The sequence below is a fragment of the Pteronotus mesoamericanus genome, unplaced genomic scaffold (genome assembly GCF_021234165.1).
Source record: "Pteronotus mesoamericanus isolate MK-2021 breed Mesoamerican mustached bat unplaced genomic scaffold, CSHL_Meso_final scaffold_137, whole genome shotgun sequence".
In the NCBI taxonomy this organism is placed as follows: Eukaryota; Metazoa; Chordata; class Mammalia; order Chiroptera; family Mormoopidae; genus Pteronotus; species Pteronotus mesoamericanus.
In genome coordinates, this window is record NW_026555306.1 from 4,102,079 (window position 1) to 4,126,147 (window position 24,069).

Consider the following 24,069-nt stretch of genomic DNA (forward strand, 5'->3'; position numbering starts at 1 on the left):
GGACACCCCCGAGTCCTGTGTGTAAATGCAGCCCCAGACTCCTGCTGACTTTTGGACTGAATGCGTGGGGCTGGCACAGCAGGGCTGACACGAGCCATATCTGAGCTGTCCCCTACTGCAACAGATTGGGTCCCACAAGCAAAAATGTCCCCTAAAACAAAACCAGTCACATCCTTTGGAGGATATATCAAAATCCAGAATGTCTACAACACGACCTTCATAATATTCAGGATACAACCCAAAATTACCCAACAGCATATAGTGCATGGGATCAAGGACGCATGAGCTGTTCTCAAGGGAAAAGACAAGATGACAGAGGACCCAAGTGTTGGAATTAGACAAGGACTTTAAAGCAGTTATTACAACTATGCTCATCGAGGTAAAAAGGTGTAATGACAAATAGGAAGTATTAGCAGATAAATAATGGATGGTCTAGGACTGTGAAATACAGTATCTGCAATTTTATTTTTTGGTTTTTAATCCTCACCTGAGGACATTTTTTTTTTTCATTGCTTTTAGAGGGAGGCAGGGAGGGAGAGAGAAACATCGATCGGTTGCCTTCGTACGTGCCCTGACTGGGGATCATGCACGCAGGACCGGGCATCAAACCTGCAACCTTTCAGTAACAGGATGACGTTCCTACCAACTGAGCCACATGGGCCAGTACCTGCAGTTTTAAAAACTCACGGGTAGACTTAAGATAATAGCAGCATGGAGAAAGAGAAGGGGTTGCATCAAGTGGAGAGAGATTCATAGAAATTATCCAATTTAAGAGGAAAAGTTGTTTTTTTTTTAATAAATAACAAGAGCTTCCAGGACTCATGAGACACTCTCAAGAGGTCTGATATACATGTAATTGGGGTCCCAGAAAGAGGAGAGAAAGTGGGAAAGAAAAAAAAAATATTTGAGTAAGTAATGGCCCCAAACTTCTGGAATTTGGTGAAAGGCATAACTGCATAGATTTGAAAAGCTCAGTGAATCACAAACAGGGTAAATGTGTGTGTGGGGAGGAATAATAGTCAACGTGAAAATCAAAATGAAGGACAAAATTTTGAAAGCAGCCTGACAAAAACAATACATTACAAACAGAGGAGCTGCAATTCAAATGATCCTGCGTTTCTTGTCAGAAACAACGGAGGCCAGGAGACAGGGAAACAGCATCTTTGCCATGCTGAGAGGAAACAGTCAATCGCAGAAGCCTATCACCAGTGAAAATAGGTATTTGCAGATAAAACCAAAAGAATGTGTTGCCAGCAGATACGCACTGCAAGAAACGCTAATGCCGCTCTGGCTCGGTGGCTCGGTTGGAGTGTCAACCTGATACACCAAGGTTGTGGGTTTGCTCCCAAGTCAGGGCACATGCAAGAGTCAGCCAATGAATGCATTGATAAGTGGAACAACAAATTGATGATGGTTCCCTTTCTCAGTCTCTGGACTTTTAGGAGAAGGGTCATTTCTTCTAACTTCCCCCTTTCCAGTGAGGAGGCCAGCAAGGGGCAGAGCTGGGATCCGAACCTGTGTCTGCTGGTCCTGTATGGGAGAGGGCAGAGAGAAGCATTGGGCTAGTTGCCCTGTGGGAGCATCCTTCTTACATTCATTCAACACCGGCTCTTTATGTCCGGCTCTGGGCTAGGCCTCAGGGCAGAGACATTGGTGAGCCTTACTCTGAGCTTAGCTCGATGCTGACGCCCTCCCAGATGTTACCTTGTGCCTTCATGAGAGCAGGGACAAGGCCTGTCTTGTTACTGACAGGTTCTCCAGGACTCCTTACAGGTCACTCATTCCTTCTGTAAATACCTCACCTAGTGGGGAGGTGGGGAGGGCGGTAAATGAGAAAGCGCCCAAACTCCCACCCTCACGGGGCTTTGCTGTGTGTGGCAGTGGAACAGGCACTCATGCGGGCTGGGCTCGGGCGGGGGCGCCCCATGCCCCTCAGAGTTCCTTTAGCAAGAGCTGCGGACCGTCGGGTGTGCCCTGTGGACCCAGACCAGCCCCAGAGGCTCCGACCAGACCAGGTCATGCGGCAGGGAAGGAGAGCAGAAAGAGTATCCACTGTTCCAATCTGATTTTATTGAAAAGGAAACATACAAAAATCATGTACAAAAAAAATTAACCAAACATGTACAGAAAATTCATTCCGGTATCTACAGCAGCGCATATACAGAAATTTACAGGCTGGGCCATCCCTCCCCACTCCCAGACTCCTCCCTCTTCTGAGACTCCCCCCTCCCTGACTCCCCGTCTTCTCCCCAGCGCTTCGCCCTGGGGACTAAGGCTGGGGCGGTTTCCGCCAAAATATCCCACCCCCCCAATGAATGCCAGTGGTCACACGTGCTCTCTCTAAACCTATGCAATGGGATTGATGGGGGCGGGGGGTGGTCATGGGCAGAGCACAGGATTCACAGTCTGGGCCCCTCCTGGCCACCCCCAGATGAAGGTGAGGCAGGCATGCCCACCACCTGCCGGCTGGCTCAGGGAAGACGGCTGGGCACTGGGGGGCAGCCGGCAGACGCACCCCATTCTCTGGCTCCAGGAGGCTAGTGGTCAGGTTTGGCTCATTTGCTCTTCACGGGCCCCCTCCCCAGGAGGAGGGGGGGAAGCACCAGGGGCCTGAGGCCAGGCCCAAAGTGAAGGAGCACTGGGTGGGAGACCCCTCCCCCCAGTGTCACCCCTGCAGCTGGAACGGGCAGCCAGCACCAGCAGCCTTTCCTGAGATGGTGGTGGGCGGCAGAGGCGGGCGGCTCTGTCCCCACCCCCTCGGTCACCGCCGCCTTGAGACGCTGAGTCCGTCAGCCCTCTCTCCCCTGGCTTCTCAGCCAGGGGCCCAGGAGTCCACGTCTCCGTCAGTGCGCCCCAGGCAGGCCGGGGCTGGGTCTGGAAGGGCTGCCCTGGCCCGCCCCTGGGACAGGCAGGGCTGGTAGTCCAGTACGCTACATGGTGCAGACAACGTCCCCTGCGCTGGCCAGGGCGTCAGAAGGTGGGAGGGTCCTGCCCCCCGCGTCCCCGACGTCCACCAGGTGGGGGCAGGCACCTAATTGGGCTCCATCTCGGGGGCTCCGCGGCCCCTGGGTAAGGGCAGCAGTCCCATGATGAGATTGTACAGGACCCTCCAGGGTGAGGGGCGGTGTCGCTGCTGCTCTTCTTGTCTCTAGGGAAAGAGAGAGGTGAGGAAGTGAGAGGGGGCTTGTGACAGGGGCACGTGGGTGGGTGGGCGGGTTCAAGGGCACCGAGGAGGGAGGCATGGTCCTACGGGTGAGGTACACCCTCGGCCAACTCTCGGAAGTAGGTGCCGTTGTTGTTAGTTAGGCTCCAGGCCCAGCTCCTCTGCCCAAGTGGGCCAATGTCATCACCTCGAGGGAGGACAGCAAGTGCTCAGGACCTGTCATCAACTTCCAGAGGAAAAAGGCTCCCAACTGAAGTCACATGGGGCTAAGGGGTGGGGCTGGATTGCAGCCCCTCCTGCCCTCCCCTAAAAGGCTGGTGAGATGGAAGCAGCGGAGCAGGGAGCCCCATAGCCTCAGTGATTCTAGAACAATCTGTGGAAGGAGGAGAACTGGGAACAGTTCACCACCTGTGCTGAGTTTGCGCAGAAGTATATGGAGGCCAAGCTGACTCTTGTCGTCTCGCGAGGGGCAGGACAAAGACTTGGGGTGGCCTCTAGGACCCTCTCAGCTCCAAACTGTTAGGAAAAGTGGGCAAGAAAGGAGCTAGACACAAGAAGGCTCACATGAGTAAAAAGAAAAAGTTACAGCACTCTCCCATCCCCATACTGGGAAGGAGAAACCCATCTTAGAGTTGAGAACAAGGTCAGGTAAACCATCCTAACGGCAGGTGGGATGCCTGGTACCAGACCCTGCCTCCTCCTTACTCCCCACCAACTCCTGTGGCCGGGAGATAGCAAAGAGGGCACATCAGAATACCGTAAGTTAAAAAGCCTGCCACTGCGACATGGTTTCCGGGTGCTACACAGCACAGCCCCCCTGGTGAGCAGGTGAGCAAACATTTAAGAAGGCTGAGGGTGGACACGCCACCTTCAGGTATCTATTCTGGAGACCCATGGGTGCACCTGGAGATGTGCTTTATTGGAAGAGCCAAAAAAAAAAAAAAAAAGCCAATAAATAAAATCTGAAATATTTTTTAAAAATCCTAAAGATCCTACAATGTGAAAATGAACATGGATACTATATGCTGATCCAACAGAAACTTAAGCATCAGTGAAAATGGGTGAGGCAAAGCTCCTCTGCCCATGTGGATGAATCTCAAGCATAAATTGAGAGGGAAGAAGTTTGGAGAGAAACACACACTCTATCATATATATTACGCCACAAACGCCCCACAGTTCTAAGCATTGTTTGTGGCCTGGTAAATATGGAGTAAAAGAATCAACACCTGCAGAGGAATGGAACAAGGCAACTTGAGAGGTTTCCTTGGGAAGGGGGAAAGGGACGGGGTCACAGAGGGGAACAAGGGGCTTCACAACATCCGGTTTGTGTTTTTCTTTGAATAAGCAAGCAGTGCGGGTGTCATGTTCAGGATGGAGAGAGCCGGGTGGGCGCCCTGATGTTTGTTATTCTCTATTCCCTGCTGCAGGCTTCAAATATTTTGTTTTCAACCGAGGAGCGGCGGGCTGGAGGGCGGGTCCTCCCGCGGGGCGGGGCTCCAGGCCCCGCCCCCGCCCGGCTCGGGAAGCTGTGTGGCGCGCTGCCTGCAGCGCGGGCGGGTAGGAGGGGCGGGCGCGGCCGCGCCGCCGCTGCTGACTCACTGGCTATAAATAGCCCGGGATATATGAGCCGCTCCGCCGAGCGCCGCCCTCAGTCCCCGCGGCCGCGGGCTCGGGCGCGCCGCAGCGCTCCAGGCAGCCCCGGCCCGGCCCGGGCCGTGCCAGCCGCTGCGCGGGGCCTTCCCCGGCTCCGCGGCCACGCCGCCCCTCCCACTTGCCTGTCCCCGGCGCGACCCCGCCGCGCAGGGCAGCAGCTGCCGCACATCTGGCGGGGCCGCCCGCAGCCCCCTCCCCCGCGGGAAGTCCCACCTGCCGTCTACCCCTCCCCCAGCACTCACCCGCCGCTCATACAGAGCGTCGAGGTCGTCCGCCATTCGCCGCAGCTGGGCCCCGATCTCTCGGGCCCACTGCTCCTCCTCCCCCCGGACTCCCGGGGCTGCTTGGGTGGGGCCGCCCGCCAGGGCCCCCGGGGCGCTGGGCACCGGCGATTCCAGGTGCTGCTCCGCGGGCGAGAGTGAGGGCTGAGGACCTGGGAAAAGCCGAGGGGTGTGGTCAGCACCCATGACCCCTCTAGGCCCTGAGGTGTTCCCGAGGGACTAGTTAGCTGAGTTAGCTGGCGCCTGATTTCTCTTTTGCTTCCCGCCTTATTTCTAGCAATTCCGTCGTCCCTGCTTAGAGCCTGATTTGTCAGCTCTTACTCCCCAGACAGCAGAAGGCCGATAAGAGGTCTTGGGGCGGCCTCTCTGAAATCACCTGTCTAGCCCGTTTTAGTCAGTAAGGCCTTCTTCTCATCTGACCTAGGTACTTCTATTCCAAAACGGGGCCAAATTTTGCTTGCTCCATTTAACAGATAGAGCAACTGAGGGCCACCCTAAGAAGTGGCCCAAGGTCACACAGGGATACAGCCACTGGCTACACCCAGAGTCACAAGCCTCAGGTCTCCTGCCCTCTGGTGTCCAACCACAGTGAAGCCACACCTCCGGATGTGGCAGGGGCCTGGAGACCAGAAGGCCAGACTGGCTGCCTCAGAACCCGGGCCTTGGGGGGCTGGGATGCAGGAGATGCTGTCCAGCCCCACCCCCTTCTCAGCTCCTCTGAGGTCTCTTGCTCCCTCCTGTCACCCTAGGTCCTGGCCAGAGGGATCCTGAAGGCCAAAAATCAGGGCCTCAGTTTCCACACCTGGGACTCTGGTCTTGAAATCGAGCCCGTCTTGCCCCACTTCCAGGGAACTGAGTCCGAGAAGTTTCTCTCTCAGAGCCTCCCTGGGCTCCAGGGACAGGGTGGGGCTGGAGGGAGACCGGGAGAGCCTTTCTCCTGCCACCGAGTGTGCCGGCTGGGATGGGGCTAACCGGGCTCCACAGGGTTAACGGCCCATCAGGCAGGGGACCTTTAACCCTTCCCTCCCCAAGACTCACCCCCCCCACACGCATACACACTTCCCCAGCACAATGGCCCCTCCCCCTCCTTCCTCCTCCAGGACTGCACAGAGGGCGGACCCTTGCCAAAAAGACGCAGATAATGGCAAAAGGCCACCCTCGACCCCTCCCCAAAGTCCTGAAGTGACCGTCCTCCCGCTCTGCCCACACTCTTTCCCACTACAATCCTCAGGGGGGCTAAAGGGACCCAGGCTAGGGGTGAGGGGCTGGGAAACAGCTGTTGCCCCAGGCCCGGAAAAGGCCACGGGCTGCCACTCGGGGACTGCAGTCAGATTCCAGGAGGGACTTCCCACTCGGCGTCCCCCCACCCCCAGCCTCCCACTCCGTCTTCCTGCTTCTTGCAACACAAAGACCACACAGGCCACACCCTCCCTGTGGCCCGGCCGGCTCGCCACCTCCCCCCACCCGCTCCCACTTGGCCAGTTCCTCAGTGTCTCTCTCCCGGCTCCCATCCTCCCTGGTGTGGGGCGGGCACTCACCGTCGGGGCGCGGGCCTCGGGGGCGGCTGCGGGGGCCCCCAGGCCAGCGGGGGCCCCCCAGGGCGGCAGTGACAGCGGGCAGGGCGGTGGGGGCGCAGAGGTAGGCAGCGGGCAGCAGGGCGGGGGCGGTGGGGGCGGCGGGCAGGCCAGGCTCACAGAGGCCGCAGGACACAGCCGAGGGCACCAGGCGGCTGAGCGGGAAGGGGCGAGGGCCGTCGCGGGCCAGGCCCTCTACGGGCTCCGGGGAGCTGCCCTCCTGGCGTGCTCGGGCCATGGCGCTCCCTGGGGCCTGCAGGACAGGGGAGAGAGGCGCCGTCAGCCAGCAAGTGCAGGGGTCACCGGGCTCCACCATGCACACTCCCTACAGGGTCCCCAGGGCACCTCCACTCCTGCACACTGCGGTGAGCACACATGGGGGCAGGGATGGTGCCCACCACACACACGGGGCCCAGATGGAGGGGACTGTGAAGGTGATGGCCACACCAGACACACAACCGGTTAGGGACTGACCCGGGGCTCGGGAGGAGGCAGCCTCCCAAGCACATGGTGATGGGCACACAAGAGGGACAAGGAGGCACAGGATGGCTCTCACAGCAAGTACAAGGGCTCGCACAGGACCCAGCTGCAGGGGTCTGTCAGGTGTGCCTGTGTGCGAGGGGTGACAGCCGCACAACACAAACTCATCCACACGGACGGGTTCACACCGGACACAGGCTGGTGGGGATAAGTCCTGGGACAGGGATGGGCACACGCGAAGGGCAGTCAGGCACCGCGACCGCTCCCCCAGCACACACAGGGACTCACACAGGACCCCAGTGGAGGAAACTTGCAGGTGTGTGCGAAGGGTACACAACACGCACATGTAAGGACTCAGGCAGGACCGGCCAGTCTGACCTCCCGCCTCACCTCCCATTTGCACAGAAACATTGAGATGGTCCTAGTATCGGACATGGCGACTCAGTACACAGGACACACACACACACACACAAACATTGACCAAAACGTGAACGTACACAAACACACAGACCATCAGAAGAACTACACAAACAGAGCATACTGTCTGGCACGACCTATCCCCTCCACCGCTCCCCCTCCCCACACACATCACACACATACACAAAGTGCCAGAATGTCACCGACCCACTGTTGATATGCACACACACACACCACACACACACACACAATGCAGCCAACACAAGCACAGACAGAAACACACACTTCTCAAACACACCTACCCCCTCCCACACACATACACACCCAAGAGATGAGGCATACACACCTCGGGACTCATGCATATCAACACGGACATCCACAGACACACACAGACCAACACAATCGAAACACACCCACTTGTCACCAACTCTTAGACCCCAGGACACATGTAAATCAGGCATACACAGACACGTCATCGGACCCCACACGCCGGCAATGACACACAGACACAACGGCAGAACAGCAGACAGCCACCCACCCTCCTCCCCCCACCTCAAAACACCGTCACCAACTGTCAGCCCCGGACCCGACACACACCACACGCACCAGCTAACTCTAATCCCACACAGCCCTGGCGGCACGCACACCTAAAGCACCCATAGAAAACACTGGTCTCACGTGACTGACATAAACACTGCACACACGCAGCCCACATGACACACATGAGCCAGCCGATCGCGGAGACAAGCCCCTCAGACCCAACACACATACACGCGCGCACGCACGCGTGCACGCGCGCACACACACACACACACACGCACACAGAGGCTCAGACAGCCCCATGCAAGAGGCTGCCAGCAACACCCACTGACTGCACTGCACAGACCCCACAGAGACACGGTCTTCAATTCCCAGACACCAATGCCAGACACACAAGCCAAACGGAGACTGAGACAACCCCCCACCACACACACACACACACACACACACACACACACCATGCAGAACTCACAGACACCTGGACAGAAAACAGACATGGGCACTCAGCAGGCAGAACGCCACAAACGTGGAGAGGAGACACATGCCCTGGAGATATACACAGTCACAGAGAGTCCACACAGGCAAGACACGCGAGCACACATCAATACGGCACATCGGGCAGGATACACATATAAACACACAAACACAGCTCACTCGAGCAACACACAAACACACAACAACCACACACTAGCACACGCAAGCAGTGCAGCACGATAGAATCGCCCCCAAACAGCACACACAGACAACTCTCACAGAGAACACACACACACACAGGTACGCCACACATAAACAGAGCCCCCACCCCTCGGGCAGGGCAGACACACAACACTCCACACAAACACACATGGGGACTCACTCACACACCGCGACGGGTCATAGCCCCAACATTCCCCTGGTCGGACACCACCACTCCCTGAGGACCCCAGCACTAACTCGGAGCCAGACACACGCACACACCCAGGCGAGACACCTGCAGATCCACAACCCCGCACACGCGCGCTCCCACGGCGGGGCGAGACGCCCCCCTGCGCTGTCACAGCCCCCCCACCCCGCCGCCGCCACGTGCGCCCGCCCCGCCCGCCAGGCGAACGCGGGGCCAATAACCGGCTGTTGCTGGGGCGCAGCCCCCGCCCGCAGGAGCCGCAGACTCCGCGGCCCGCGAGCCGCCCCCTGTCGCCGCCCCCAGCGGGCGCGCGCCCGGGGTGTGGCAGCCCCTCCGAGCCGTACCCCCGCCCCGCCCCTCCCGGACTGCGGGGGCCGGGGCAGTCGGGGTCGACTCACTTCCCCGGGGCCGCACTGGCCACCAGGGGGCGCTGCCGAGCCTGCACCCCATTGTTTGTAAACAAACCCGCCAGACCGCTGAGGCACCTGCGCTCCCCGACCCTTAGTGCCTCCAGCCCAGCGACCCCAGCCTAGCCCAGAGTCCCTCGTGAGGGTGGAAGGCGGGAAGAGAGGGAGGCACGCGGTGGGGATGCAGTGCGCCCCCAGTGCTCTCCGCGTGCATTCCCGCCACCTCCTCCAGGGAGCCCACCCGGCCTAGCCAATCGCGGCCAGCAGGGACTCGGGGTGTGCACACTCACCCCGGGGGCATGAACACGCCAGAGGGGGCGGCGATCGGCGGCGGGCGGCTTCCTTCAGGAGGGCGCGCCCGCCGAGCGCCGCTCGCTGCGGCGACTGCTGCTGCTGCTCTAACTGCAGTGGCTGCTGCTGTCGCTGTGGCTGCTACTGCTGCTCGGGCCGCAGGCGCGTCCACGTCGTGGCCGCCGCTGCCGATTTCGTTGCTGCGGCCGCCAGGCGCCCGCTCGCATGTGGCTCGCGCCGCGTCTCAGGGAGCCCGGCGGATCCTGGGCCAGCTCGGCGGCTGCCCCGCCCCGTCCCGCCCCGCCCCCGCCCGGCGGGTCCCACGCCCCGCCCCCGCGTGACGCCACGGCCCCGCCCGCCCGCTGTGGACAAGTCGGGACTTGCTGGCGCGCGCCGCGCCCCCTACCTCTGCGCGGGGGGTTTCCCTGCAGCCGGGCCGGGGCGGGGCCTGGCCCAGGGCGACGCGGGACAGCCGGACACACACTGACACACTGACACACTGACTGGGACTCACAGACACACACCCCCCGGAACCGCGCTCCAGGGTACAGAGAGTCACGTGCTGTCAGGGCCGCGGGGACAAGCGGACTCACACACGGCCACAGTTTCACAAATGCACACCTTGGGCAGGGGTGAGGACGCAAAAGCACCGACTGACCTGGGGCGCGCACACGGCCACCCCCAGACGCAAATCCATAGGTCGACTCTTTGACCCAGTCGCCGGGACATGGAGTCGGACCCAGGGAGAGCGGCACACACAGGTGCCCAGACACCCGCCCTGATGGGCGCATGGAGACCCGCAACCCCACCGAGTCCGCATTCGGACATTCCCACTGGGCAGGCGGGTGCACACGCGGGAGCGCCCACACGCACAGCTGTCACGGGTACCTGGACAGACAGCTCGATCTAGATGACCCTCGCGGAGGGACACAAACAAACAGCCACAGCAGCTCGCAGCCGACACAGTGAAACTGTTAGAAGTGGACCCTCAGAGACATAGATCAAGTCAGACATAAAAGAAACTGGCCCCCAACCTACAGTCACAAAGTCACACCTGCCACAGGTTCCTGCTGGCTGGCTCCCTAACGGGACGCAGTCCAGAGCAGGCACACCTGGCCACCCTTGCCACAGGTCTGGCAGCGGACCCAGGGCCAGAAGGAGCTCCAGGCACCGGGCACGAACATGCCCGGGCAGCCCTTGCGCTGACTATCGCCCTGTCTGGTGGGTTTCAGTTCCCTTTCCCTTCTCGGCCTCCTGCTGCCACTCCCACCCGAGCTCTGACTGGCTGACCCCTGTCCTTTCTCCCCCTGGGGCCCTGGGGCCCTGTCTCCCCTGCACTTTTTATTCCCTTTATGTCACTGCCCTAACCAAACCCTGCCGCCACCGGGCGAGTTGCCTCAGTGCCCAGCACCCGCCTGGCCGAGAGGGGCTGCCAGTCCTGAGCGAGGCCGGGCTCGCCCCGGGCCGGCCGGGCTGCCTGCGGGGCTGGATCTTGCGGGAAATGCACATCCCACTTGAAACGTCTGAACTTTAAATATTGGGGACTAGTTCAACCTCCCTCCCTCCTCCCTTTCCCTTCTTCCTTCCCCCTTCCTTCTTTCCTTCCAGTGTTTTTCAAACTGTGGGTCATGAGTGAACCACGGATTGTGGAATCAGTTTTGTGGCTCTCATTGTTTTTACTCAAGTTTACGGAGATATATTTTACACACAATAAAATCCACTCTTTTTCAGGGTACAGTTGCTGAGGCGTGACAGGCGTACACCTCAATCAAGATTCAGAACATTTCTATCACACCTAATTACTTCCCTGTGCTCCTTTATAGTAAGTTCCTTCCCCCCTGCAACTTGAGTGGCTCTTTGACCAGACTTTTAAAAACAACACAAAATAGAATATCATTTAAAAAAAATCATGACGTCAAAGGAAAACACTGTTTTGTGAGAGTTTTGTTGCTATGTGGTATGTACACACCAGGTCACGAAGAAAGTGTAGTTTTGACTTTAAAGGCCAAATTTAAAGGCTTTTGAGAAATGCCACTTTAGACATTTATTAAATGAGATCATGCGGGGAAGTCATTGAGTGCAGTGTCCGACATGTAGTAGGTGTCTAATAAATGCATTTATCACTCGTGTAACTGGTTATTGTCAGTGTCCGCTCTGTGCCTGGCAGTGATGAAGGGGGAGAGGCAGGCCCCTGCTCTGGGTTGGCTCCCCGTCCAGCCTGTCCCCCTCAGTCACCGACCATTGCCCTCAAGCCGCCCCCCTAGGACCAAACACCAGGAGGCCAGATGTGCTGGCATGATTTCCTGAGAAGAAAATGAGCGTAGAGGACTGGAGGAATCTGGCTTAGCGGCTAGGGGTGGGAGACAGTGGGAGAGGATCAAGAGTCACCAGGCCATAAATAGTGTCACCAGTGAAGATGCCTCCTACTTAGTCCAGATTTGGTTCCAAATTATGACATCCTGCTTCCCAGACCAGACCCACAGCTGTGGCCCATGCACCCAAAGCCTGCAGGCTGAGCTCACCATGGAGGGTTGTGGGTCTCGATGGCCTGAGTTAGAGTTCCCAGCTCTGTCACCTACTGGCTGTGTGGCCTTGGGTTAGCAGTCTTGGGTCTGTGCCTCAGTTTCCTCGACTGTGACTTGGGACAATAGAGGGCCCTATCCCACAGGATTCTGCAGAGGGAGAAGGTCGATAAAAATACAGCACTAGATGCTAGTGGGTGCTTAATACATGTCACCCTACAGTACTACTACCAGTGTAGGGATCTACCGACTCAGAATCCAAACAAGGACTTGAAGCTCCGGCCTTTAGGTTGGCATAGGGGTTTCAAACCAGTGGCCCCAGGGCCAGCCACGGGTGTGTTTTGCTTGACCTGCACAGCTTCTCCCTTTGAATATTAATGCCTCTCAAAGGGGCATTCAGCACAGTGAAGTGATAAAACGCCCAGACTCTGGAGCCAGGCCACCTGGGTTCAAATGATGGCCTTGATCAAGTAGCTTCCCCGCTCTGTGCCCCAGTTTCCTCATCTTCCTCATGGGTACAAAGGGGATCACCATAGGACCCGAAATTAAATGTGAAGATTAAATGAGTGCGTATTTGTTAGGCAATTAGAGCAGCTTCCGGCAGGAGTAGCCTCCGCGCGAAGTGCTGGTTAAAGAAACAAATGTCCCAGCTAGTTGACTGCAGACCCACACCCTTCCCCAATCTCTTGTGTGCCATTCTGGGGAAGTAGGTTTCTCGGCACGGCAAGAGGGAGTTGGGAAGGACTTAACTTTTCACTGCAGGGCCTGAGTCCTGGCTTTCCGCGGTGGAGAGGGGGCCTCCTGGGTCCCCTCAGTGGAGCCGGCCTCCCAAGCCCGGAGGCTGGACCGGAGCCGGTGGGGGCTGGGCGGGGGCGCCGGCGTCCGCAGGGTCCGAGAGGCCGGCGCGTGTGAAGGTTACCGCTCCCCGGCGGGGCGGGGGCCGCGCGCTGTTGCTGGGGTCTGCGGGGCCTGCCTGCGCCCGCGCCCCCCCTCCTTCCCGGCCAGCCAGTGAGCGGTACCCGCCGCCGTTGCCAGGGGAAACTCGCCGCCCCGTTACCCAGCAACAAGCCTGGCCCAACCAGGCGCGAGGACCCCCCAGGCCCCGCCCGCCGCTGCCCACCGCGTGCCCAATGCCAGGCGGGCAGAGCCGGCCCGGCTCCCAGAGACGGCGAGCGCGCTCATTGGTCGCTGCCGCGCCCGCCCGCCCGCCCAGATCTGGGGGAGCCCTCGGCGCAGGGGGCGGGGAGCCGGGCCCCGGGGAGCTGCCGGGCGCACGGCCTGCAAGCTTGCGGCGGGCCGGGGTGAGGCCCGGACTGGCCACCGTCCCCCGCCCCCCGCGCCTCCGCCCCGCCCCGCACCCTCGGACGAGGATGGGCACTTCGGATGGGTGGGAAACAGGGGCTGCGCGTCCCGTCCCTACCCCCAGGAAGGTACGCTGAGAGTTGGTCTTGGGAAAACAGGGACCCAGCGTTTCCCTCCCAGGAGACCTGGGCACCCTGACCTCAGGAACACAGGAGCTGGTTGATCACACACCCCACCCCCAAACAGGATTCAGGCATCGTGGTGCTTGAAAATAGGAACTGAGGATCCCCCAGAAAAGGACCCAGGCGTCCTGACCCCATAAAAGTAGGGGTGCACCCGCCCCGCCCCAAAGGACCCAGGTATTCCCTGTCCTGTGACAACGAGGATGAGTCCCCTCTCCCCAGGAGATGCTAGTTTCCCAGCCCCAGGAAACAAGGGCTGAGGGTGTCCCCAGAGGGGACCCAGGCCTGTCGGATGTTATGAAAGTTTGAACTGAGCACCCCGCCTCCACCGGAAATGGGACGCGGGCCTTTGGGTCCCCTGAGATGCCTCAGAGGCCCTGGGCGTTTCAGCCCTGGCTGTATTCGTACTGGAAGACCCTCACCCCCTCCAGCCTTCCCTCCCAGCGGTTTCCAGACCCTCTGGTGTCCATTTCATCCAGATGACCACCTGCTCAGCTCAGGATGCAGACCTGCCAGCGCCCCTCCCTTCTGAGTCCTTTTCCCCAGGGTCCAGCTTGTTGATCTCCCCGGCATGCGACCCGCAGCCGCTTCCTCTGCTCCTTGGCACTTCACACCCCCACCCGGTAACAGCGTCCCAGGCCTCACAGTGCCAAGAACCCTGGAATCTAAGCCCTGAGTCTCTCAGACCCCCCACCCCTCCCTCAGACACCAGGCCAGGTCACCCAGCCTCTCACAGCGGTCCAGAGGGGGTCCAGAGGGGGTCCAGAGGTACCCAGGACCCCAGATCTGGAAGATCCAGCCCTCCAGCACCTTTAGTTGGCCAACAGGGATCCTGGGCTGGGAGCCCCCAGCTTCAGGGGACCCTGATGTGAACCCCCAGGCCACTCCAGAGAGGCTCAGATTCCTCCGTCCCCTCCCAGGGAGACCCAAGACAGCCCAGCTCCCCCAGCTCCAAACCCCGGCGAGCCCAGGTGCGGCCCGCCCCTTCCCTGGTACCTGGGGGGGGCGGAGTTGAGGATTACTCAGCCTCCAGAATGAGGCGATGACATCATCCTGGGGGGGGTTGACTAATGGCCGCGCTGGGGGGGGCGGGGAAGTTTACCCGGTAACAGCGGCTGCGGCTCGGCCCCGCCCCCCGGGGAAGGGCCGAGAGGGGGAGGCATAAGCACACACATACACACACACAAACACACACACAAGTCCACTCAGCATCCCATCCCCCAGTATCCCACATCACACACATCTTACTGGGACAAGAGCAGGGAAGGGGGGGTTGTGTGACTGTGCGTGTGCTGGAGAGTCCTCTGTAAGTTTGTGGAGTCAGTGTGCCGTGTGTTGTGTGTCAGGGTGTTGGCACATGGGGGCTTGGTTGTGCCAGGGCACGGTGTGTGTGACTGTCGGTGTGCTACTGTGTATTCGCTGATTGTGTGTCAGTGGGATGGTGTTGTGCGTCAGCGGGTTACAGCCCGCACCATATGCTATGGGGCAGCTGTGACTACGTGGTTGTGCGTGTCAGTGTGTGAGTGTGACGGTGTATCGATGCGCTGTGCCAGTGTGCCATTTGGGGTGATGTGCTGGTGAGATTTGGGTGAGACGGTGTGCGTCCCTGTGATTGTGTTTGTGTGGCATCGGAATACATGTGGGAATGATGTTGTGTTACCAGGAAGGTCTGTGAACGCGGTGTGGCATTGTACTGTTGTGTTAGTGCGGGTGTACTCATGGGTCAAGGTGGCTGTGACACTGTGATGGTGTGCGCGCGACGCTGTGTGTCACCGGGATTGTGTGTGTATGCCACGGTGGCTGTGTGCGCACAAGACTCCACATCCATGGGACTGTATGTGTCCCCGTGTATGGTGGTGGAGTTGTGTTATGTTGCGCATGGTGGATATGTTGTGTGTCTCCATGACAGTGTGTGCTAGTGTGCTTTGCCATGTGGCAGAGGGGAATGTGCACCTGTGCCACTGTTATTGTGTGTGTGTGGACAATACTGTGTGTGGTGGGATTGTGTATATAACTCTCATCGTGCCTGAAATGTGTGTTTGTGGGACTGTGGGTTACAGACAGTATGTGCATCTTGCAATGCTATGTGTCACTGTGATTAGGTGTGTCGTTGTAAATATGTGTCACTGTGGTTGTGTTAGTGTGATGTTGTGTGTCCATGGGATTATGTGTGTCATCATAAACATGTGTCACTGTGGTTGTATGTGTTAGGGTGATGTTGTGTGTCCATGGGGCTGTATATACAGATATACTGATGAGGTGTGTCTGTGCCATGTTGTGAGTCACAACTATCTTGCCATTGTCGTGATGTGTGTCACTGTGATAGTGTATGTGTCGGGGCTAATTGGCAATGGGTTATGAGGGTGTCACTGTGAACACATTTGTTACTGATATTGTGTGTTCTAGGGACTAAAGTCATCAAGACTGCATGTGTCTGGGTGATGGTGTCAGTGTGGCGAGTGTTAGGGTAAAGCTGTTTGTCATTGTGATTGTGGGTCTGAGCAGTGTTGTATATCCTGGCCTGTATTTGTGTCCCTGAGATTTTGGGTGTCTGTGTGATGCTACGTGTCTCTGCGTTTTCCTGGGACCGCGTGCATGTCACTGTGTGTGTCACTGTGGTTGCGTGGGGGGGGGGGCGATGCTGCGTGTCTGGGACTGTGTGTGTGTGTGCGCCACTGTGATTGTGTGTCAGCGTGCTGAGCCGGTGTCGGGGGAAGGTGCGCGCGTCTCCAGGCCTCCTGCCCGAGAACAGCGACGCTGCGCTCTGATTGGCTGAGGCCTCGCCAGTGAGAAGCTAGCGAATCCTGCGGTAACTTGGTAACTCGGGACTCGGCCGCCGCCGCCGCCCCTGCAGGCGACCCCAACCCCGGGCGCCCCTCCCTGGCTCCCCCTCTTCCCACCGGCTCCCCAACCTACAGCTCTGTCCCCTTGACTCCATCTCTGTCCCCTCTGCCTCTCTGCCTCTGCTTCCCCCATCTCTGCCACTCGGCTAGGTATCTCTGTCTCCTCGTGTATGTCTCTGCTGTCTCGGTGTTCCTGCCCCTCTCTCTATCTTTGTTTCTGTCTTCCACCTCCCTTGTCTCTGTCTCCACCATCTCCGTCTCTCCTTGTCTCCTCCAACTCTCTCTTCCTGTCTCTGCCTCTCTCCATTTCTGTCCCGTTATTTACTTTCCCAGGCTTTCTCTCCTCTCTCTGTCTGTCTCCCCCTCTTCTGCCTCAGTCTCCCCATCTTTGTCTCTCCCATTTCTTGTCTCTGTCTCTCCTCCCTTCCCCCGTCCCCTCTCGCTCTCACTCCCACAGCCATGTTCAGAATTCACTTTTCTTTCTACGGAGACAGCCAGGCGACCCCTCTCTACTTAATCCTCCCCCCTTCCCGCAGGCCCCGGCTTCTGGCAGCAGGCCCCACGCAGGGCAGACTTCAGGAAGGACTTCCCGCCTTGGTTCAGCACCCGGGCTTTATCGTTCGGGCCAGGCGGAGGCCGGGCGGCCCCGTGGCTTCCGGAGGCGCCCGGGCGGGATGAGCTCATTGCGAGTTGGCTAGGATTTCATCAGCTTCCTCTGCCGGAGTTACCCCCGCTCCTCAGCTCGCGCGGGCCGCTCGGGCGAATCCGCCGGGCGCCTGCTGCCCCCGAGTGGCAGAAGCCGGAAGAGCAGGCGCCACACACACAAAAAGCCCACTTTTCCCCTTCAGGATGTCACCAGCTCAGGAATGCTGTGAATCTGAACCCGTTTAATCCTCGTGACAATCCCATGAGGTAGAGATTATTTTAAATCCCGTTTACAATGGGGAAACCGAGGTTAGAGAATTGAGGTCGGCCGCCTAAGGTCACATAGCAGGTGAATGGAACCTCTGGGCACGCATAGGGAGAGGTGGAGGCTTGTAACCACCAAGATGCCACTAGTTATTCATTCGCTCATTTATTCACTCTGCAAAGAATTACCAGGGCGTCCAGGCACAGCTGTGGGCACTGGGGATACAGCAGTGAACAAAACAGACAAAATCCCTGCCCTCACGGTCGGGGGCAGGGGCGGGGTGGAGAGATGAACATTGGAAAACATAAGCAACAATACAGAGTGAATCTGGAAGTATAAAAAGGAAGCAGAAAAGGGGGAGAGAGAGTGTTGAAGGTGGTCTTATTCACTAGGATGGTCAAAGGGAGTCTTCCTGAGAAAGTAATAGTTGAGTAAGGATCCAAAGGAGGTGAAGGAGCAAAGGGTGCCCCAGGCAGAGAAGGGCAGGCGCAAAGGACCTGAGGCTAGAGTGGGCGTGTCCAGGAAGGTGAGGAGCTGTTGGGCAGCTGGAAGAGCCGAGAGTGAGTAAAGGAAGGAAAGAGGTGTGAAAGAGGAGGTCCAAGAGGGGGTGGGATCTTGATGAGGACTTTAACTTTTACTCTGAGGTGGGAGCCGCAGGCAGGTTCTGAGCCGAGTGACGTGAGCTAATTTCGTTCTAACTGGCGCCCTCTGGCGGCCACGTGGAAAACAGACTGTGAGCAGAGAGCAGGGAGCCTAGTGAGGGAGGGGGAGACTAGTAACTCAGGCTGGGGTGGTGGCCACTGCACCGAAGTGGAAGCTATGGGGTCAGTTTGAAGGTGGAGTCAGTGGGATTAGCTGAAGCATTGGGTGTGGGTGTGGCGGGGATGGGGGAGAAGAGTTTGGGGAGCTCCAGGTTTTGACCTGAGCAGCTAGAAGGGTGAAGGGGAGAAGGCAATAGTAGTAGTAGTAGTAGTAGTAGTAGTAGTCAGCTCTCACATTCTATGCACCTACCTTGTGCGTGACTTCGTTAAAGCCTATGACTATCCTGAGAGGCGGGATGTGAAGGTGGGAGGTGTGGTAGGACTCTGGATTTTTTTAGGTTTATGTATTTTAAAAGTAGAATCTACATGATTTGTTCAGTACCTATTTGTGGATTCGGTGGATAATAGCAATAATAGCAAACACATATAGCGTGTGTCTGGCACCATTCTTAGCACTTTACTTGAGTCTTGTGCTGCCTCCTCCAAGCAGGACTCTTTGATTGTCCCTGTGTCTCCCCTCAGGCTCCTGGAGGGTTATCTTGTCTGTGCCTCAGGCTGCGCTGCTTGCATCACAGAATGTGCTGCCCTTTGCCTCCTGTCAGGCCTGACTGGGCCTGCCTCAGTCTCCCTTTCCACCTTACAGCTGGTGGATGGAGACACCGTATTCCCTTTCTCTCCCTGGGACGTCCCCATATTCACCTAGCTGGGCCCCGCGTTTCACTCTGGTCTCTGCTCAAACATCACGTCCTCAGAGAAGCCTTCCCGGACCGTATCTGTCCCCTCAGCCTGCCTTATTTTCATTCATGACACTCCTATTACATATTAATTTGCTTAGCTGTTTTATTGTGTGTCTCCTCTTGGAGAAAGTGAGCTTCTTGGCGACAGGGACGTGCCTCCGACACAGCCCTACATTCGAATCCCCATTTCACAGATCTAAAAACTAGGACGAGGCCCAGAATTTAGTAGGTTTTCGTGTTTCAAGGACTAGTTGTGGAATGAATGCTTGTCCTTCGGCTAAAGCGGCAGAGAGTGCGCCACGCCGCCCTCTGGTGGCAAATGGAAACTTGCACCACGAAAGACAGCCTGCTTGGCGCTCGAATTGCTACCCGATCCTCACGTGACCTGATAATTATGGACTAACGCTAGATTTTAACTCCATTTCACATATACACACAAAATACTTTTACGATTATTTTCTGAACTTTCTAATTTTATTTTCAAAATTATTTAAAACGTTGTTTAAACGGGGACATAACTGTCATCCTTTTGTAAAACTTACATATCCCAAGTGAAAAACTCCATGTAATCGGCATCCTGGGGAAGAAACAGAACCTTACAAGCTCCCCAGGACCTTCTCCCAGGCACCCGTTAGTCGCTCTCCTCCTGGGTAATCATTCTGAATTCTAACAGCAGAGACTGGTTTCGCCTGTTCTAGAACTCCGTATAAATGGAACGATGCAGTGTTTGCTCCTTTGTGCTTGGCTTTTGTGATTCAAAATGTCTGCGAGAGTCGTCCACGTTGTTTGCAGGTAGAGACAGTCTATTTTCATTGCTGTATAGTGTTCCATGCCACGAAGGTGTGAATATCCATTCTATTGCTGATGGGCATTCCAGTTGTTTCCAATTTGAGGCTGTATTACTTTGGGGGCGCCGCCATCACAAAGGAGCACAGCCTGGGGACTTATACAACAGAAATTCATTTTCTCATAATTCTGGAGGCTACAAGTCTGAAATAAAGGTGTTGTCAATGTTGGTTTCTTCTGAGGCTTCTCTCCTTGGATTCTAGGTGTCTGCCTTCTCCCTGTGTCCTCACAGGGTCCTCCCTCTGTGTGGTCTGGGCTTTAATGTCTCCTTTTTCTCAATCCTCACCCAAGGATATGACCATTGAATTTAGAGAGAGGGAAAGGGACAGAGAGAGAGAGAGGTGAGAAACATCAATCAGTTGCTTCTCATATGCACCCCGACCAGGGATTGAACCCACAACCTAGTTAGGTATCCCGACCAGGAATCAAACCCTCAGGCCTTTGGTGTATAGGATGACTCTCCAACCAGTTGAGCCACCTAACCAGAACCTTAATCTCTTCTTTTGAGGATGCCGGTCATACTGGATCAGGGCCCTTCCTAATAACCTCATTTTCCCTTAATTCCCTCTGTAAAAGGCTTGTGTCCAAATAAGATCACGTTCTGAGGTAGGGGGGCTTAGACTTCAATATATAAATTTGTGAGAGGGGCAGACACAAATCAGCCCATAAGAGAGGCTGCTATGTTAAAGCTGCGATGGACATTCTGGTACATACCATGTCTTCCGGTGAACATGCCCATGCACTTCTCTTAGGCAAATCCCTTGGAGTGGATTGGCTGGATCACGGGGTGGGAGCGTGTGTGAACTGGAGGAGGACTTGCCAGACAGTTCTCCAAGTGGCTGAACTATATTACACCCTACCCCGCCATGGACGAGAGTTCGGCTGCTCCTCATCCTCTTCAGCAATTGATATCAGTCTCTTGCATTTGAGACATTCTGTGGTTGGTAAACACAAAATATTATTTGCATGGTTTTAATACAGCCTGAACTTCCCAAGGACGCAACTACTTCTTTCTAGGGAAAACTGTACCATTTTTTTGTTCAGCAATCAACCAAGGGTGCCCTGGATGGTGTGGCTCAGTGGGCTGAGTGCTGGCCTGAGGACTGAAAGGTGGCCGGTTTGATTCTGAGTCAGGAAACATGCCTGGGCTGAGGGCCAGGTCCCCAGTTGGGGGTGTGCAAGAGGCAACTGATTGATGTTTCTCCCCCTCTTTCTCCCTCCTCCCCTCTATAAATAAATAAATAAATAAAAATTTAAAAGATTTTATTTAGTTATTTTTAGAGAAGGGAAGGGAGGGAGAAGAGGAGAGAAACATCAATGTGTGGTTTCCTCTCATATGCCCCCGACTAGGGCCCTGGCCCACAACCCAGGCACATGCCCTGACTGGGAATCAAACTGGCGACCCTTTGGTTCATAGGCCAGCACTCAATCCACTGAGCCACACCAGCCAGGGCAAATTTAAAAAAAAAAAAAAAAAAAATCAACCAGGGGTTATGCACCATTTCTGATAATCCCATCCCCACTGCAACTCCACTTCAGGTGACAAAATTACATCCAAGTATGTCACTGCAGCATCTTGTGTCAAGCTACTGGCCAGGCTGCTGTGTTCACACACGCACACACGCGCGCATGGAACCCCTTCTTAAAATCTCAGCTATAAACAAGGGTATTGACAATATTCCTTTGGCGGTTTTTCAAATTCTCTTATTCTCAAACACACTCATTACAAGTAGGTAAAAGCATTTGACCATTTCTTTATCTTTTCCAGTGTAGTCGTATTAGTGCCTTTTTACATGTTTTGCTTTATTATAAATTACTTTCATTTCTCCTTTATGTTACAGTTAGATTATTATATTGATTTTTAAAATGATGTATGCTGGTAGGACATACTATCTATGCATTTTACTCCAGGGTAGTAAAAGGAGTGTTAAGAAAATAGCTTTTGTCACAAAGGGCGTTTGGGCAACTGTGGGGCTGGGACGTGCCGGCCAGGTGGGCTGGGGAGACTGTGAGCGCTCCAGCAGAGCCGGGCAGCTTCCGGTGTTCGTTACCTCTTGAGAGCTACTGTGTGCATGGCCCTGTGCTGCACAGGGCTGGGGGCGCACTAGGGACAGAGACAACCCCAGCCCTGCCCCTGCAGAGCTCAGAGTCTTGGGGGCATACAGACCTGTTCCCAGACAATGAGGACCCTGAATGGGCTGGCCTGGGATGAAGGAATCTAGGGGGAGTCAGCCCAGAGGGCCACCTGCCCTAGCATGGGGTCATGGAGGGCTTCCTGGAGGAGGCAATGCTATCTGAGGCAAGCCCGGAGGATGAAGAGGACTTAACTAGAAGAAAGGGCTGCAAGGGTGTTCCAAGCAGGAGGAACAGCCTGTGTCAAGGCCCAGAGAAGAGGGAGCATGTGTTGTCTTCAAGGGACCAAAAACATTGCGCCCTGGGCAGCCTCTTTCTGTCTGAAGTGGAGGCTTTCCAGTGCAGCTTTGGGGCCCCTCCCACCCGTGGCTGTCCAGCATCCTGGGCGGCCCTGGAAGTCTTTCACATCCTCCCGTTCGTTTTTATCAAGAGGGCTTCCAACTTGCGTAAACTTCAGGTGCTATGAACCTGGGACCACCACTGTTCATTTGGCTTCCTAGTAAATTAACCTTTGATCCAGCAATTTCATCTTTTTAGAAGCCATAAAGGGTCTCCATTTATTGAAAACTTACAATTTTCCAGGCCTTGTGCAAGCACTTTATATGTAGTAACTTACCAATCGTTGAATTCTGCCCAACAAACCCAACAATCTCTATTTTACAGACGAAAAAGCAGAAATCCAGAGAAGTTTTCTACATGCCCCAAGGTCGCAGTCGGTAAATGACAGAGCCAGGATCCAAACCCAGGCCTCTTGGCTTCACAGTCTGCAGTCTTAACCATAACACTGTGAGTCCTTTTTGAACAAAGTTACGGATCACGTACCTACAGAGACGTGTGCTTCTAGAAGTTCAAGAGAGCACTGTGGGCAATCTCCTCAAACGGGAAACTACTCAAATGTCCATGAGGCCAGGTGGTGCAAATTATGGCCCATCTACGGGATGGAATATTACCCAGCAGTTTAAAAGGTTGTGAACCATCCCTTGTTAAGTTAAAGATATAAATTTCAGTGCGGTATTAACTATTTTTTAAAAGAGATTTTATTTATTTATGTTTAGAGAGACAGGAAAGGAGGGAGAAAAAAAGGGAGAAACATCGATATGAGAAACACTGATCATTTGCCTCTTACGCGTTCCCAACCAGGAACCAGACCTGCAGCCCAGGCACGGGCCCTGACCGGAATCGAACCGGCGACCTTTTGTTTTGTGAGACGGCGCCCAACCATTTGAACCACACCAGTCAGGGCTCTACTTTTTGTTTTATAAAATGGCAACAAAATAGTACTAATAAAGATTTACTCATTCAACATTTTTTGAGAGTCTACTATGTACAAGGCACTGGGGACATAACATGGTATAAAACAGAATGTAGTACAGAAGACAGTTGACAAGATAAGCAAGAGATACGGTATATTAAAGGGTGAAAAATAGGGTTGGAAGAAGAAAACAGACGGGAGGTGTTGCAATTTTTAAACTGGTGGTTGCAAGTAACGCCCCTAGGAAGAGGTAATATTTCAGTAAGGAGCTGAAATAAGTGATGTAGTGAACTTGGCAGGTATTCAGGAAATAATGACAATTAAGTTGTATGTGTAGATCAAGTCTCTGAAAGGCTGTTAACAGTAGCCATATAAAGGGCAAGAGACTACCAGGTACTTATGCTTTGTTTTTAAAAAAATATTTTATTTTTATTTTTCGAGAGCAGGGAGAAAGAGGGAAAGAGGGAGAGAAACATCTATCAGCTGCTGCCTCTCCCACATCCCTACCCAGGGACCTGGCCTGCAACCCAGGCATTTGCCCTGACCAGGAAGTGAACCAGCGACACTTTAATTTGCAGGACGACACGCGACCCACTGAGCCACACCAGTCAGATACTTCCGCTTTTCATGTTTTATTTTATTTTTAAACTTTAACAAAATATCTTATTTTTAGAAGAAGGGAGGGAGGGAGGGAGAGAGAAGGAAACATCTATGGGAGAAACATCCATGGGTTGTCTCCTGCACGCATCCCAACCAGGGACCAAACCCACAATCCTGCCATGTGCCCTGACCAGGAATTGAACTCCAGACCCTTCACTTTTCCGGACGATGCCCAACCAAACTGAGCCGCACCGGTCAGGGCCACTTTCCATGTTTTAAATTGCAACATATA

The 24,069-nt window shown here is 55.7% G+C and overlaps 1 protein-coding gene across 1 annotated transcript; it reads right to left on the bottom strand.

The window, feature by feature from the left end:
- Nucleotides 1-2,056: 2,056 nt before the first annotated feature.
- On the bottom strand, nt 2,057-9,922 carry BBC3 (BCL2 binding component 3). Its single transcript, XM_054588498.1, has 4 exons — nt 9,689-9,922; nt 6,636-6,924; nt 5,059-5,249; nt 2,057-3,148 (listed from the first exon to the last, which is right to left on the bottom strand). The coding sequence occupies exons 2-4, from the start codon at nt 6,907-6,909 to the stop codon at nt 3,032-3,034; spliced, it is 582 nt and encodes a 193-aa protein (XP_054444473.1). The 5' UTR covers nt 6,910-6,924; nt 9,689-9,922; the 3' UTR covers nt 2,057-3,031.
- Between the last annotated feature and the right edge of the window lie 14,147 nt (nt 9,923-24,069).

What these genes read in the sequence shown, in the direction of transcription:
- BBC3 (XM_054588498.1), bottom strand. Translation starts at nt 6,909, where the DNA reads ATGGCCCGAGCACGCCAGGAGGGCAGCTCCCCGGAGCCCGTAGAGGGC. An exon ending in CCGAGGCCCGCGCCCCGACG is followed by an intron (nt 5,250 to 6,635) that starts GTGAGTGCCCGC and finishes GGCTTTTCCCAG; the next exon opens with GTCCTCAGCCCTCACTCTCG. An exon ending in ACGCTCTGTATGAGCGGCGG is followed by an intron (nt 3,149 to 5,058) that starts GTGAGTGCTGGG and finishes CTCTTTCCCTAG; the next exon opens with AGACAAGAAGAGCAGCAGCG.